The sequence below is a fragment of the Gadus chalcogrammus genome, chromosome 4 (genome assembly GCF_026213295.1).
Source record: "Gadus chalcogrammus isolate NIFS_2021 chromosome 4, NIFS_Gcha_1.0, whole genome shotgun sequence".
In the NCBI taxonomy this organism is placed as follows: Eukaryota; Metazoa; Chordata; class Actinopteri; order Gadiformes; family Gadidae; genus Gadus; species Gadus chalcogrammus.
In genome coordinates, this window is record NC_079415.1 from 35076903 (window position 1) to 35093108 (window position 16206).

Here is a 16206-nt window from a genome sequence, read left to right on the forward strand (position 1 = left end):
AGTTAATATATATGTCTATGGTTGCGACACTATGATCTCGCTGGCAGGGTCGTCACGTGGTTCATGTAAGCCTGTATAGTTCAAAAACAGGCCGCGATGCCGTGTTCTTAAATGGGACTGCCAGCAGCGATTGCAATATAGAATGGTAAATATAAATTAAAAAACACAAGTACTTTTCTGACCATTGTTGCATATTTGTAAACGTCAGTTTTACATTTGAGTGGTAGGGTGACAACTGCAAGCTACTTAGATACGTTAAGTTTGAGGGAAAGCTTCACGTTCGTGTTAGCATGGGTAGCACTAGGCTATTGACTTTAATGCCTTAACCTTACTACATCTGTTCTGGAATCAGAATCAAAAGTATCACATATATTAAAGAATAACAAATGAAAGTATTTTTTTTATTAAACAATGGGTCAGACAACAAGAGTGTGTGTGTGTGTGTGTGTCCAACTTGAAAAACAACAACAAAGTGAAGGAACAGGGATGAATATTGTGTTAACAAGAGAGGAATGCGCTGAGGAAAGGAGACAATTAAAAAAGCAATACAAGTAAAATGGACCACTGGTTATAAAACCCTGCAGCAAATGCAGATTCCACTGCCTAACATCTGCACGCTGCAAAGAGAGTAGGCACCAAGTAAAGCCGGGCCCCGTTTCCCGAAAGCATCGTTAGCCTAAGTGGATCGCAGAGTGGGTCGTACGAGCATCGTACAGTTTTCACACCGTTTCCCGAAAGCATCGTTGGTAACGAATGTCTTGAAAACGCTCGTAGCTAACGAGTGCTCCAGGGTACTCGTAGGACGCTAAGAGCATCGTTAGCCCACTATAGAGTGAACTCATTATTGCATGCGGGTGTCTTCATTCATAAAAAAAAAACATTCGGGAGTATGCAATAATACAAATGATTCTAAAGAGGTCAGAGACTCCGTGCACAGCCCCGCCTTCCCCAGTGAACCAAGAAACCCCGCGCCGTGACGAACGGGGGATTTGACCCCCTCGGTTTACACAGGAAACTTGAGATAAGAAGGTGAAATCGTCGGGCGTGCCAAGCTGCGACCGAACCGGCTCGGCAGTGTAGAAAGACCTATAGCCAGGGTTCGAGTTAGGTGGGAGGCAGTGGGAGCTGAGCTCCAATCAAGAGAGGTCTGGCTCCCATGAAAGCAATAAACTCTTTGGGGGTCTCGGAAAATACAGCCGCATAATATTGTTATTACAAATAAAGCTATTTTCCCTTCCACATGCAGAGTAATATTGACGTTAAGTGGGATAATAGAACGCCGGTCATTATCGGGAAAATAAGCCCAGACAGGGTGAATCGGACACCGACGCGAAACGGAGGTGCTTCGACCTGAAGGGGCTTATTTTCGATTATGAGCAGCTACTTGCCAAACGAAAAAATAGCCTGACTTCACAAGGTGTCTTTTTATAATTTATTTGTTACCATACGTAGTGTTGATCAGCAGAGAAATAGTTAGCCAAAGACGTTGACGTTGCTAAGCAGCCGAAGACGCTGGCGTTGTTGTGAAGGTCCCAAGCAAGTGAACGGAGCGTTCCACGGCATTGAGAAGAGCCGTGTCATAATAGCCCATATTTACGTCCTATATCCCCCCCCCCCCAAATGCTCCAAAGAAATTATCGATGGTTCGAAAGATCCATCGGGAGAATGATCTTACGAGCGAAGATCCATCGTTATCGGGAAACGGGGCCCTGGACCCAGTGTTTGAGATGCCAGATATATCAGGCTGAGGTTTGTGGAACCAAAAACAAGTGGGAACAAGGACTAAGAACAACAAAGCAAACATACAGTAAGTGAACAAGAACAGCAAAGTAGAGCCAGGGGGTATCAATAAATAAAACAATGTTAGTCATGTGTGCAACAAGAACAACAAATGTGTAAACAGGTGTGCGTGTATGTCTAACTTGTAAAACAAGAACAAAGTGAAGGAACAGGGAGGAATATTATAAGTTATCAATAAACAAAGAAAATACTCCACAAACATCAGGCTGAGGTTAAGGATAGTAAAGTGCATCAGGTCGAAAGGAAGGACAACAATCGCAGCAGTCGCCGCCGCCGCCACCACCACCAACAGCCGTCGCCAGCACAAGCCGCCACCACTAGCAGCAGAAGGCGACACCACCATCCTTCGCCACCACCAGCCAGCTCAAGCAGCCATCGCCTCAAGCAGCAGCGACCTGCAGCAGCAGTGTTATCCGGCACCAGCCAGCTCAAGCAGCCATCGCCTCAAGCAGCGACCTGCAGCAGTAGCCATCAGCATCCACCATCAGCAGCATTCACCTTCAGCAGCATTCACCATCAGCCGCATCCACCATCAGCCGCATACACATAACCGCTGTCAGTGACACAATTAGGCCTAGGCATTTTCTATTCATACTATAGCTGTGAGAATTGTTCAGAAAAATCACCTCCATAGTCGCCCTGAGTCACAGGGCGACAGTCTCCTGCAAGAATCAGGGAAACCTATTATAGGACATTCTGTCCAGAAATTAAACATTCAGAAAAATAGGAGACACTTTGCTTTGATAGTTATATACCTCTGATTGGAGATTGATTGTCGGCAGCTCCTCCAAACTAATGTTTGTACCTTCAACTAAAAATGACAATTAATTTACACTCAATCATTTCACAACAATTTGATTAGCAAGACAATTATTGATGTCCATTGCCAATACATGAATACATACTCATTACAAAGGCCTTGGAAGTCGAGGCAGTGGGGTCAGAGGACATCCCCCCTTCCACTCCAACCATCATTGGCCGACCTTAGTTATTGGCGAGAGCCAGCTCCTCCGAAGTGGTGAAGGGCGGTGGAGCGGTCCCCCTCCCAGTCATATTAAATTTGGTTTTCTTTGCTACAGGTAATCAACATGTGTCTAAAGGTAGGAGCCTAGGCCATTGCAAATCATACAGGCTAGATTCACCTGAAATTATTCAAATGGATGCTTACAACTTACCACATTAAATATTATTTAAATATTTATTTTTGACTTGGCCCCATGTTCGTAGGAGCGTGCTGGCACCACATCTATGGGGTAAAAGGCATGATGATACATGATATTTTTTAGACAATATGCAGAATCTATTCACTTACGAATTAACACGGACGGCTTTTTTTTGCCAGCGCGCTACCCTAGCCATATTATGGGCAACCGTGTTCCCCTTGGCTGTGATTTCGACTTTGAATTCCTCGTAGGAATTCATAATACACCACGCACGCTCGATTCACTTTGCACAAGTGGGGGTGAAATGACGTGATAAACACACCTTTTATGTGAACGAGCATTGAACCTAAAGCGGAAAACCTGGTTCGACTAATTGAATCTAAAGTGAGTGTCGTGGAACCATTTAACTCTGACTGCGAGTTGCGCCTCTGTCGAACCAGGTTTTCCCAAGAAAGCCTGGGTATGTTCAGCGAGGTTCGTGGTATACTCCCCTCACAAGTTTCCTTTGTATTTACCAACGATGTGAACGTTTCCTAATATTTAGCTGTTAGAAGAGTCAGAGAAATAAGTTCTTTATCACACAGACATGAATTACAAAAATTAAAACAAAGCAAAACAAAGCGAAACAAAAGCTGGAAAGTGTTTAATCCTGATGAAAAGAAAAACTAAAAGCAGTAATTTCGACAAATACCGGACAGAGCTCTCAATCAAAGCGCCCCGTTACCCTGTGTGAAAGCACCCCAATGCCCGTGTCCTTGAGCATGTGGACACTCAAATTGCTTGGGTCGCTGTAGCTGGCGTTCCAATGCACTAACAGGCAGAGCGTCTAACCGGAGTGAGTCCTCATGTGGATCTTCAGGGTGCCTTTCTGACTGTAGCGCATCGTGCATTGGTCACACTTGTAGGGCTTCTCCCCGGAGTGAGTCCTCATGTGGATCTTCAGGTGGCCTTTCTGACTGAAGCGCATCGTGCATTGGTCACACTTGTAGGGCTTCTCCCCAGAGTGAGTCCTCATGTGGTGCTTCAGGGGGCCTTTCTGACTGAAGCACTTCGTGCATTGGTCACACTTGTAGGGCTTCTCCCCAGAGGGAGTCCTCAGGTGGATCTTCAGGGTGCCTGTCCGACTGAAGCGCTTCGTGCATTGGTCACACTTGTAGGGCTTCTCGCCAGTGTGAGTCTTCATGTGGTGCTTCAGGGGGCCTTTCTGACTGAAGCACTTCGTGCATTGGTCACACTTGTAGGGCTTCTCCCCAGAGGGAGTCCTCAGGTGGATCTTCAGGGTGCCTGTCCGACTGAAGCGCTTCGTGCATTGGTCACACTTGTAGGGCTTCTCGCCAGTGTGAGTCCTCAGGTGGTTCTTCAGGTTGCCGCCATGACTGAAGCACTTCGTGCATTGGTCACACTTGTAGGGCTTCTCCCCAGAGTGAATCCTCATGTGGCGCTTCAGGGGGCCTTTCTGACTGAAGAACTTCGGGCATTGGTCACACCTGTAGGGCTTCTCGCCAGTGTGAGTCCTCAGGTGGTTCTTCAGGTTGCAGCCATGACTGAAGCGCTTCGTGCATTGGTCACACTTGTAGGGCTTCTCGCCGGAGTGAGTTCTCATGTGGGTCTTCAGGTGGTCTTTCAGACTGAAGCACTTCGGGCATTGGTCACACCTGTAGGGCTTCTCGCCGGTGTGAGTCTTCAGGTGGTTCTTCAGGTTGCAGCCATGACTGAAGCGCTGTGTGCATTGGTCACACCTGTAGGGCTTCTCGCCGGAGTGAGTTCTCATGTGGCTATTCAAGTGGCCTTTCTGACTGAAGCACTGTGTGCATTGGTCACACCTGTAGGGATTCTCGCTGGAGTGAGTCCTCATGTGGACGATTATATTGGCATTGTTGGGAACAACCTTTCCACACAAGACACTGGGCCGGCCCTTGCGGCCGCCCTGATGCCCAGTCAGCTCCTCAAGGCGGACGAGCCTCACGCTGCAGTTCAGGCTCTTGGCCACGCTGTGGTCAGCGGACAGCGAGCTCAAGGCCTCCAGTTCTGACGCAGCGAGGAGGGTGTCATGGCCGTCGACCGCCAGTGGGCCCTCCCCTTGTCCGTAGACGCTCAGGATGCGCAGCTCCCCGCTGTGACTTGACATGTGGGAGGCAGTCTCTGATGTCATTGTCTTCTTCAGAGAGAAAAACAGAGAAAGAGAGAAAGTGATGTTTTTAATTAATAATTTTCACAAAAGGTATTCAGTATGTACTTTGTACACACTTGTGTATTGCAAGAATTATATTTTGACATTCTTTCTAACTTCTATTTGTTGATTATGCATTTTCCTTGTCGCCCTTTGGATGGTCAAGGGTTAAAGGCTCCTGCTGAGAAGGCAGATTCGAGTACATTCTCAGTTGATCAAGGTTGTTTTCTTGCATAGATGCAATGTGTATTACTAACCTACGGCGGGCATGCCTCCACCAATATCTTCTTCAAACTTGATTGAAATGGTGTCTGGGGTCTGCTGCTTTCCACATAAAGAAGGAAACACACACAAGACATATTCTTTCATTTTCACAGAATAGTTGTCAATCCCCACTACCGACAGATTAGGCGTTTTCACACTGCCAAGCTGGTTCGGTCGTGGCTTGGCGCGCCCTGCAATTTCAATGTCTTGCCTGCCTATTTATTTTTTTGATTCAAGACCCTCGCATGCAAGAATGAGTTCACATCTGAATATAGACAAAAACGCTAGGGATGGGCCGATAGTCGATTCTATCGACTATCGCCGATAGATGGATTCCATCGTCGATCGTCTCAAGTTGCCGATAAAAAGGCGATAATTTTATTAATAATAAAAAAATTAAAAATTGAAAAATGGCCCTGTGGAGCCCCGCAAATTGTAATTGAAGTTATCTGGCACAGGTGGAAACACACTATGTAGCGCTGACCTGCCGTATTCACTCACTGCTACGAGGAGAGGGGAGGGGCTCGAAACCTACCGATCTGCTCGCACGGCGAAATGACATCACATCCCGCTGCACATGTCACTTTGAAAAACTTTGAAAAGAAGAATTAAATAGAAAGAAATCTGCTTGAGCAGGGGAAAATGTTTCACAATTCATTCTCATTTGTAAGGGAAACACTGATATGTGTAACTATACTCAAAGCCTGTGTTTTCTTTCACCATATTAGCCTACCCTGCAGCACAATGGCAAAGGCTGCGCGCACAGCTTACGGGGCGATGTATATATTTTTGAAATGTTTAGGTTTATGATATCAGGCTATATGATCAAACTAATGAAATATTAGAAGAGACAATTTCATATAATTATGTCGGTGTGCATAAGACAGTCCCATTGACATTCACAAACATCCAAGTCAAAAGGTTGCCGGGTTTATTTGGAACAGAATAATAAGACATTCGTTTCAAAGTAGGCTATATATGTAGGCCCACTTACAAAACGCTTTTAAAAGAACAATTATAACTGAGTATTGAACATAACACTCATTCTTTTAAAGAACACAAAACTCTTTTAGAACGAAACGAAAAAATGCTTGCAGAGCAAATAAAATAGAAATGGGCACAAAATTGTCTATAGGCCTATTGCAGACTGCATAACGCAGTCGAAAGAAAACGAAATTTGGATTCAAAGGAACGAAATAATCCAATGTTTACAAGCTTTAGCTGACAAACAATAATAGTCCAATTGTATTGTTCAGTGCAAGTAGGCCTAAAAGCATAATAATAAATACAATTTAAAATGAAGTCTAAGTGTCCATTTCGCAAATTAAAAAATGAAAATAAATTATTTCAGAGCAAATAAAATAAAAATGGGCACAACATTTGCTAGGACTATTGCAGACTGTAGAACCAATCGAAAGAAAACCTAATTTGGATTCAGAGGAACGAAATAATCCAAATGTATGCCTAAAAGCCTAATAATAAATACACATTTTAAAGTGTGTGCATAGCCTACAGGTTTCTGGACAAGAACACCAGCATATTCACCTTTTCTGGCTTCAACAAGCTCCTCAGTGGCGTGACAACGTTGCCTGCAGTGCTAAATACACACTCTGAAGGTGAACTAGTAGCGCATACACAAAGATATTTACTCGCAATCTTGGCCATTAACGGAAAGCGGTTCTCGTTTGCCTTCCACCATGCGAGTGGGTCACTGTCCCCATCCAGTGCATCTTCTTGCAGGTAGGCTGTTACTTCTGCGTTTGCCCCTCAGTGAGTGTCACAGGTTGCTTCGCCTTTCTCAAAAGGCTACCCAGGGAAGGTTTTATTTTCTTAGGTGGTGGTGGTGGTGGAATAGGTGCCACTGGCTGCTCCGTCTCAACATCCTCCACTCTGACCCTTACCTGTCCGGTGGTCTGCCTCCTGCAGAATGATACCATCTCTGACTCCAATCGAACTCTCGTGCTGTCGAGGGAAACGGCATCGATATGGTCGCCCTTGTAGCGGGGGTCGAGGAGAGCAGATAAGCACATTAATTTTAATGACGCTTCATTGTCGTATTTGTTATCTAGTTCCCGCAGCACCCCGCTTTTAATGACGGACGTCATCCGGACGTCATCGTCGTCTTCCTTCAAGACGTTGTCTTTCAATAATTGTAGCGTGGGCAGCAAGGAAGAGACTGTCACATGGTTTTCGCCAGACAGTATGTCCTTAAAGTCAGAAAGAGGTTTTAAAGCTTTGTTCACTGCCTCCAGCACAGCTTCATCTTGCCATGTCAGGTTTGGCAGGGGACGGCGGCTTCTGTCATTTGCGAAAACCCTCTTGATTGCTGCGGCCTGTTCCAGTATCCTCTCTGCCATCTTCTGCTTCGAACCCCAACGTGTTGCACAGTCCTGTTTTTAAAATAAGACTGATTAGCCCAATAGCCTGCATAATAATATTTGCCTATTCATAATAACACCACTAGCCTACTAATAAAATCGAATAATCCTACCGTAATCAAAGCATGGTTGGGGAGTTGGAGCTCATCCTGGGCTTTGCTCAGCTCCCGTTTCCGTTGCCAACTATGCGAAAAGGCACGTTGATTGCCCGGCAGACCCCAAACGCACGACTAGTGCGACCCTTTTCTCCGTCAAGTGCATTGTTTATGGCCACATTCAAATTATGTCCAAAGCAGTTCAACCAGGGCCATTTGAGCTCCCGGACGGCTGCAATAATGTTTGCACCATTGTCGGTTGTGATGCAGGATATTTTCTCTTCCTCTATGCCCCACTCTTGAGCGCCGACTTTGAGGGCGTCTGCCAGCACATCTTTCGTTTGATTTTCTGGGACGAAGGATGTGGCCAAACACTTCGCCTCCAGTTGCCAGTCTTTGCTTATATAATGGGCTGTGAGAGACATGTATGGCGTCATGTTCACGGATGACCACATGTCTGAGGTCAGGGCAATGAAGGATTTTAATTCCTTCATTGCCGATTCCGATTTTAATTCGGTGACAACCGACACTCTGGTTTCATTGTATATATTGGGGATGGCAGTTTGGGAAAAGTATTTGAGCGTAGGCAACTCATACTGCTTGTCCAGCGTTGCCAGCATTTCTTTGAAGGTGGTCTTCTCCACCGTCTTGAAGGACACCATTTCTTTACACAAATACCGGGTCACAGCTGTGGTACACTGCTTCCATCGAAGGCTGTCTCGCTTGTATTTGGTTCCCCTTGAGAAGGCGCCCAGGATGGAGGGCTGCTGCGAGGTTGTAGCAGCAGCGGAGGCCGCGGCACGTGGCGCTAAAGAAGCATGATCTGCCGGGTGATGCACTCTCAAATGACCGTGTACATTTGTTGTCTGGGAATCCTTCACCGGAATCATCCTTCTACAAAGCCGACATATCGGCTGGTTGACGTCTTTAGGTTCACCTTTCTCATTTGGCTTGAATCCAAAAAACTTCCATATGGGCGAAATTGCTGTCGTCTTACTAACTAAGATAGCCTCCATTTTTGTGTAACATGTCACATGTGCTGTGCCGCTGGAACCGCCGTATCAAACTTAAATCAGCGGAGGCTCACGCTGATTTTTTTTATAAAAAAAAAGTTGTGTGCGCTCGCACACCCCCCCCCCCCACCCCCCACTATCGGCTAGCATCGACTATCGGCGATCGCTAGGGGGCACTATCGGACGATGGAAGCTTGTAGGCGATTGCCCAACCCTAAAAAACGCGATTAACTATTTACAAGTGCAAAAATGCCAACAAATTCTTTATTTTGCTCACCAGCAGTTCCTCACTACGACTGGACATGTGGGAGGAGCCAGGGACGTCCACACCCAGAATCTCTGAGGTGGCGCCACGCTGAGTGCTACGGTCTCCAAAGGCATCGCAGTCTTCTGCAGAGGGAGAAAAAAAGGAAAAAGTATATTTACATTTAAATATTGCATAAAGGGAGGCATTGTGTATTTGTACACGTGAAAGAAACTCTTTAAATGTATGCAACATTGACACAGAGGGTTTAAAATGTGTACTGCTGACAAAGATTCACAGTTTTGGAGAGGGACGTCTCCTCCAGCACTATCCTCCCTAGACTCAAAGCTCAAGTGGTTGGCCAGGTTAAGGACACTCAACGAACACCAGCGCAAAATGATCTGAGCACCACATGACATGCGAGGCAAGCGCAATAATTCTATTTTGACACTAAAAATGCTGGAAATGCCTCTCCTCGTCCATGCTTTGCATTGGAAGCACCAGAGAAACAAATTCCCCATCCTGATCTCGTGTGGTATTTAAAGGGCGCACATACCACCGCCTATCTCTGCGCTTCATCACTCTTCTTCCGTAGCCACTTTGATCGGAACGTCACCTGGAACGTCCCCCCGCGAAAACACCGGTGACTCTGCTGCCACCCATGGCGTGAGTGGTGTATTGCATGTCATGCATTGCCCGCGACGTTCGCGTACGCTGTGTAGACTATGAAAGGAAGCGCGACGCTCACGTCGTTTACGCGCGTCGCTCGCGTCGACTATGTAAGGGCCCTAAAGGCCTCTACATACCTCCGGTAAATAGTTGAATTTGCATACAAAAGTTAAGTGTATTGTCCATTATTTGTATTTAATTTGCACTTTTCTTTAATTTTATTTTGTAGTGTCTGCATGTTTGCACAACATTTGTACCTACTGTTGTTTATTTATATGGAAATAAACAGTTTATTTCATTCATGCGTACTGGCATCTTTGAGCAAAATACCCCCAAAATTTTTCGTGTTTGCCAACAACACCACCGACTGCTTACCACCTTGACTGAGACATTTACTGGGGGAAACACTGAGCATGTTTAGTGAATTACATTAGCCTAATACTTAAAATTAGTTATATGAAATTATATTACATCCTTGATTTGTTTACATATTTTATAGTTCATCTCATCAACTCAATACCATGACATCAAGCTCTGCAGAAATCTGCTAATAACCCTTTGATTTGAATCAGGTGTGAAGGAGAAAACATGCCTATAATAGTGTTCCGTAATTGTCATATTCAAACCACACTGGGTGACTCAATAAAACTCCCTCAAGAAAACTTGGCCAAGTTATTGATAAGTACATTTGGTATAAATGATAATGTGTCATTCAATTTGATATCTCATTCAACTTAAATTGGAGTGGATAAAAGTGTGATTAATCGCGAGTTGTCTCACCAAACGATGCGATTAAAACTTGTAATCTTTGTCCAGCCGTAATAAATACATTATTGATGGAGATGGTTTCCCCTATTTTTGTCTTTTAAATCGTATTCCTTTGCAAAGATTGACAATGAATGGTCTAACAAATACCTTCATGAATAACGTGTGTGTGTTATAGTTGTGTTGTGACGCTAAAATCAACGTAGCAGACTAGTAGACGACTACTGCCGCACATCCTGATGTGAGGTTTGTCCCATTTCGCTTTCCGTACATCCAGCTGTTATCGATTTGCTTTTCTTCCTCAAGTACGTACGGTAACATAGCAACTACGCACGGCTCTCATCAGTAAATCAGCGTAAGGGCCCATACATAGTCGACGCAACGCTACGCTTACGCGTCCAAAAGGCTACGCGACGCTACGCTTCGGCCGCCATTAAGCGTCGAAGCGTAGCAAAACGCGTCCTCCAAATTTTTGATGCGCGACGCGCCGATCCATGCAATACCAAGCGTTGTCGGTGGGGGCGATACTGCAAATATTGTACATTATTACTACTATAGGTTATATTTACAGAAGAACATGAGAGGATGCGGGAACGTGATAAGAATGACTTGACGACTCTTTTACTAATTATCTGTGCCAATTTATGCGAACCCTTCCACAGGGTCAATGTGCTATTTTGATGCGCGACATCAGACAGCTGATGCGGGATTGTGAGCCATTTTAATGATCTTCTTGTCACCCGATATTCGTTCTATTGCTGGCCTTATTTGTTTTAGAATTAGCCTATTGGAATTAATTACGTAATGTTTTGTGTTCACGTTCTATGTGAAACATAAATGTTCATGTTCTGTGTGAAACATAAGTTCAGTAACCTCTTTGAGTGAATTAAATTTGAAAGCGTGAGTGTGTAGTGAATGAAAAATGTGTGCGTGTATGGTGGGACTATTTTCTGTATTTGATAAATAAACCCCTTTTCTCTAATAATGTTGCCTACCATATAATTTCTGTGGACATTATGCTCTATAGCTTAAAGCATTCAGCTATAGGCCTACACTTAAATAATTCATTCATCTGTCAAAGCAATAGCTCGTTGTATAAACATTTTATATGGATATGAATTAATGAGTTTGACGTAAACCAAATTAGGTAACTTGTGTAACATGATAACTAATGAATCAAAAGTCATGCTTCCAAGTGACAAATGTATATACATTTATTGGTCAGTGCGCATACCCAATCGTAGCACATTGTACTGGTGGGGAAACACGCCAGCATCTGACAAAAAATAATCTGCCAGCTGCTCCCTGACAAGGGCCGGTTTTGGTGAGTCGGGAAGATATCGGATGACTCGCGAAAGGAGATCATCATACTTTGGCGCCGACATCCGAAAATACTGGAAATGCCTCTCCTCGTCCATGCTTCGCATTGGAAGCACCAGAGAAACAAATTCCCCATCCTGATCTCGTGTGGTATTTAAAGGGCGCACATACCACCGCCTATCTCTGCGCTTCATCACTCTTCTTCCGTAGCCACTTTGATCGGAACGTCCCCTGGAACGTCCCCCCGCGAAAACACCGGTGACTCTGCTGCCACCCATGGCGTGAGTGGTGTATTGCATGTCATGCATTGCCCGCGACGTTCGCGTACGCTGTGTAGACTATGAAAGGAAGCGCGACGCTCACGTCGTTTACGCGCGTCGCTCGCGTCGACTATGTAAGGGCCCTAAAGGCCTCTACATACCTCCGGATACGGACAGTTTCGTCCGGTCCCGGAGGTGTTTCGTCTTATCTATCCATCCATCCATCCATCCATCCATCCATCCATATATATATATATATATATATATTAGAGATGCACCGATCAACCGCCCGCCGATTAAAAAAGCCGGTTTTGTATCCAATCGGCCACAATCGGTGACCTAACGGTCACTGTCGTAATTTCCGGTTTTCGGCCGATCAAACTCACCCGCATGCGCGGTGCGTAACAGCTCAAGGCGCCCAGAGCGCGGGAAGAAAACATGTCGCTGATTTGGACTTATTTCACTGTGTGCCAGGACGACCCAAAACACGCTGTTTGTAATGCTTGCAAGTCAAAAATAAGCAGCGGGGGATCATGTTGCTAGGTACGCGTCCTGCGTCCCTGACGCATTAAAATCTGAAAGGACGCACCAAACTCACTATCCACTAATTTTCCCCATGAAAAACGATACATTGTGAACATTAAACAACTCGTGTTTAATCACAGTAACTGGCCAAAGAAACCTTGTGAGCAGACCGGACAAGCGCTGTTTCAACCCTCTGCGCATCTACTCGGCGCAGACGTGATCCCCTGTACAAAGTATCGCGACATGCTAATTTAGCCGCTACCAAAACTAGCTTGTCACCGCTGATTTCATTTCAACAATTAAAAATACGAACTTCATAGTAAATAAACCCACGTTTCCACTGCTCGATGCTGTGCTCATTCGTGTCGATTATGTTGTAACGTTTAGGGGACGTGCTGTAATGAAATAAATGAAACATAATCCGGTGGTGGTGATGAAAACTACATTGAACGGCAGCCGCCATATTGTTATGCCCAAACGGCGCCTGCGCATACATCGCGCTTCCAACGAGATCTTGTTTTTCTCGAGAAACAGGCAGAGAAGAGAGAACGCAAAAATACCACCAAAGAAAAAGATTAAACCTATTGCAGGTCAGCAAACTATTGCAGCTGCATTTTCTGTCCCCACTACCTCTGCACTCCTCCCTGACTCTGATCAGCCTAGAGAGAGTACCTCAACATTGCCTGTACCTACTTCTGCCTCCCCCTCTACTGAGCCTGATGAGCCCACTGCAGAAGAAGTGCCTCAACCTTCTACATGTTCCTCCCAAAAAAAGCGAACTTTTCTGAAGCAGTGGCTCACCACATACAAATGGCTGCGCTTTTCAGATGACAATTTCATGTATTGAGTTTAACACTATTAATTTAATTTAAGAAATAGAATAATAATAAAAAAGAAACAAATTTTTTAAACTGGGGAGTCGGGACCCATTGAATTTCTCAGGGACCCACCCAACTCGCCACCTGTGGGTCCCGGGGACTCACTACATTGAAAACCTATCAACATATTATATGATTATAATTATTTCTTAGAAAATCGGTATCGGAAAAACCGGTTTTGGCAGGTCAGACCTCCTTAAAAACCGGAAATCGGTATCGGCCAAGAATTTTGCAATCGGTGCATCTCTAATATATATATATATATATTATTTGTATATACTTATATTATACTATATACCTGACATTTTTATTTTATTGTTTATTGTTATTGTTCCCACGAAACACCTCCGGGACCGGACGAAACTGTCCGTATCCGGAGGTATGTAGAGGCCTTAAGGGGGAACAGGAACTGGGGGTGGACCAAATCGGGTGCTACAGCCATGTCTATGGCTACAGCGGCCATGATTTAGTCCGCTGTCCTTTCTTATAGGTCCATGGTATTTACACACATAACTGATGCCATCTACCGTAGCATTAGCGACAGTAACTTGGCTGTTAGCTGTAGCGCTAATGCTAAAGTAACATTATAATGGTAACAACGGAACAATATACAGTAAAGCAACACCATGATGTGGCGTTAGTTAGCTTACTTGTCCGAGGTTTGTAGCTGAGCCATGGAGAGTTGGTACTGATCCAGACTTGATTCTCAGACGTTGAGCAAGTCCAGCTCTGTATTGGCCCAAGTTGAGGAAGCAGTCGTCAGTGAAATGTTTGGCGCAGACTGGCGCATTTCCAGAGACAATAAAATTAACCCACTGGTTCTTCAGCGGCTCGGAGGAAGGAACAAAATATAGACTTTTGTGTTCATTTGTACATCCAAACACCAAGCAACTGCTATGCTTCGCTCGTTTGCGAGCCATGGTGTCTCCCAAGGAAAGAACTACATGTACACGATCGTAGAGTAGGGTCTGTATCAGGCCCCCAGGATAGGCGCATACTTCCGCAATCCACCAGTGCTCAGAGGCCACGCCTGGTATTGCAGCTGTTTAAGCTGGCTGTGGACGGGGGTCCGTCATTTCAGGCGGCCCAGAAGTAGATATCGCCGTCCACTCCAATACAAGTGGGGAACAGGATTGTGTCTCCGCAAAAAATGTCTGGATATCAACCAAAGGCTCATAATTACCTTCACGCCATGTCCTAAAAAATGTAAGTTTTTTTATTTACAAAACGCCACCTCAAGCGTTTTATTAGCCGTTATCTCGCTGGTGTGCAGCTGAAAGGAGTCCTAGTGAAACAAATGGCATCCGAGAGGGCCTAGTTCAGTGCTCCGTTAACGTGTTCGATTTTTGGACTGGTTCATCTGCTGCTCAATAACTCTCACGGTCCTCTGCTTGCGATCATTGTGATTCATCATGTATTGATCCATTTATTCAAAAGATCCAAAGACAAAGAAGCGGTGCATTACGGTATCAGTTCTATATTTCTGCATCCGGTACGTCACGGACTAGCCCACGTGTCTTGGCCGCATAACGCAGAAGCCAATCGCTCCTGTATGTTACCCTGCGCCACTGAGCAGTTTGTATAGGAATGATCGGGCGGCCTTTTCCCAGTCCGTGGTCCATCCTTTATTATGTCCATGGTCTGTATGCATCCTGCAAGACGGTCACGGAGGCGTAACTTGTAGTGGGCGTAACTTGTAGTAGGAGACATAACTTCTTCTTCTTTTATTTAGGCAGCCTTGACGCAGCTATGGCGTATTACTGCCCCCCACTGTTTGTTATTTCCCCCTAAACTTTAAATCCTTTTATATACTCCAATGATGTGAAGGTAGTCCATCAATTCCTTTGTTTTATCCACTGAATCCAGATTTAAAAGGGTGCGCACACTAAAAACTGATTCCCCAGCTGATCCAAGCCTCTGGTACAGAGTCCTCCGTTGCCTGGAATAGCGCCCACACTGGAGAAGTACATGTTGTACAGTCTCTCTTTCCCCACACTCACACCTGCCATCTGGGTGTTTGCCAATCAGAGCCAGCCCACTCCTCAGCCCACGGTGTCCAAGCCTCAGTCTTGTGATTGCTACATCATCTTTTCTCATACACCTAAAAGTGCACCTATCTTTATTTACATTTTCCTGTATTGTAAAGTACGCCCTTCCCTTCCTTTCCTTCTCCCAAGAATTTTGCCACCTTTCTTTTAGAGCCCTGTTTATTTTTTCCATGTACTCGGGTGCCCCATATTGCAAATGAATTTGCACTTATTCCTCCTTCACCACCTTCTTTGCCTCCTCATCCGCCTCCTCGTTCCCTTTCACACCCACATGAGCCGGCACCCAGAGAAACCCCACCTCCTCCCCGCCTTGTAAATTCTGAACACAGACTGTAGTATTTCCACAATTAAATCCGGTCTGGACTTGGATTTTCCTTCTTTAATTGAAATGAAACTTGCAGCTTAATCACTACATATTGTTGAATACCCCTGTTTACTATCCTCCACCCATCGTAAGGCCCATAAGACTGCCACCATCTCTGCTGTGAATACTGACATATGATCTGAGACTCTATGCCCTATTCTGTACCCGATTTCAGGAATGCTAATACCCACTGCTACTTTACCACTCTCACGCTCCTTTGACCCATCAGTGTAAATGAGTAGATGGTCTC

At 45.1% G+C, this 16206-nt stretch overlaps 2 protein-coding genes across 5 annotated transcripts; both read right to left on the reverse strand.

Annotated features, from left to right (window-relative positions):
- Positions 1 to 327: 327 nt before the first annotated feature.
- LOC130381413 (zinc finger protein 665-like) lies at positions 328 to 15189 on the reverse strand. 4 transcript variants are annotated; one of them, XR_008895384.1, is made up of 5 exons: positions 14195 to 15189; positions 9161 to 9273; positions 5391 to 5454; positions 2556 to 5121; positions 328 to 2462 (listed from the first exon to the last, which is right to left on the reverse strand). XR_008895384.1 is itself a non-coding variant. In XM_056589039.1 (5 exons), the coding sequence occupies exon 5, from the start codon at positions 5113 to 5115 to the stop codon at positions 3790 to 3792; it is 1326 nt and encodes a 441-aa protein (XP_056445014.1). In that variant the 5' UTR covers positions 5116 to 5121; positions 5391 to 5454; positions 9161 to 9273; positions 14195 to 14273; positions 14728 to 15189; the 3' UTR covers positions 328 to 3789. The 4 variants fall into 4 exon arrangements, 3 of the variants coding, with proteins under 3 accessions (XP_056445014.1, XP_056445011.1, XP_056445013.1); XM_056589039.1 differs by having other exon boundaries at positions 328 to 5121; positions 14195 to 14273; positions 14728 to 15189; XM_056589036.1 differs by having other exon boundaries at positions 328 to 5121.
- On the reverse strand, positions 5732 to 8915 carry LOC130381431 (E3 SUMO-protein ligase ZBED1). The gene is made up of 2 exons (XM_056589060.1): positions 7889 to 8915; positions 5732 to 7787 (listed from the first exon to the last, which is right to left on the reverse strand). The coding sequence occupies exon 1, from the start codon at positions 8884 to 8886 to the stop codon at positions 7936 to 7938; it is 951 nt and encodes a 316-aa protein (XP_056445035.1). The 5' UTR covers positions 8887 to 8915; the 3' UTR covers positions 5732 to 7787; positions 7889 to 7935.
- Positions 15190 to 16206: the final 1017 nt, after the last annotated feature.

What these genes read in the sequence shown, in the direction of transcription:
- LOC130381431 (XM_056589060.1), bottom strand. Translation starts at nt 8,886, where the DNA reads ATGGAGGCTATCTTAGTTAGTAAGACGACAGCAATTTCGCCCATATGG.
- LOC130381413 (XM_056589039.1), bottom strand. Translation starts at nt 5,115, where the DNA reads ATGACATCAGAGACTGCCTCCCACATGTCAAGTCACAGCGGGGAGCTG.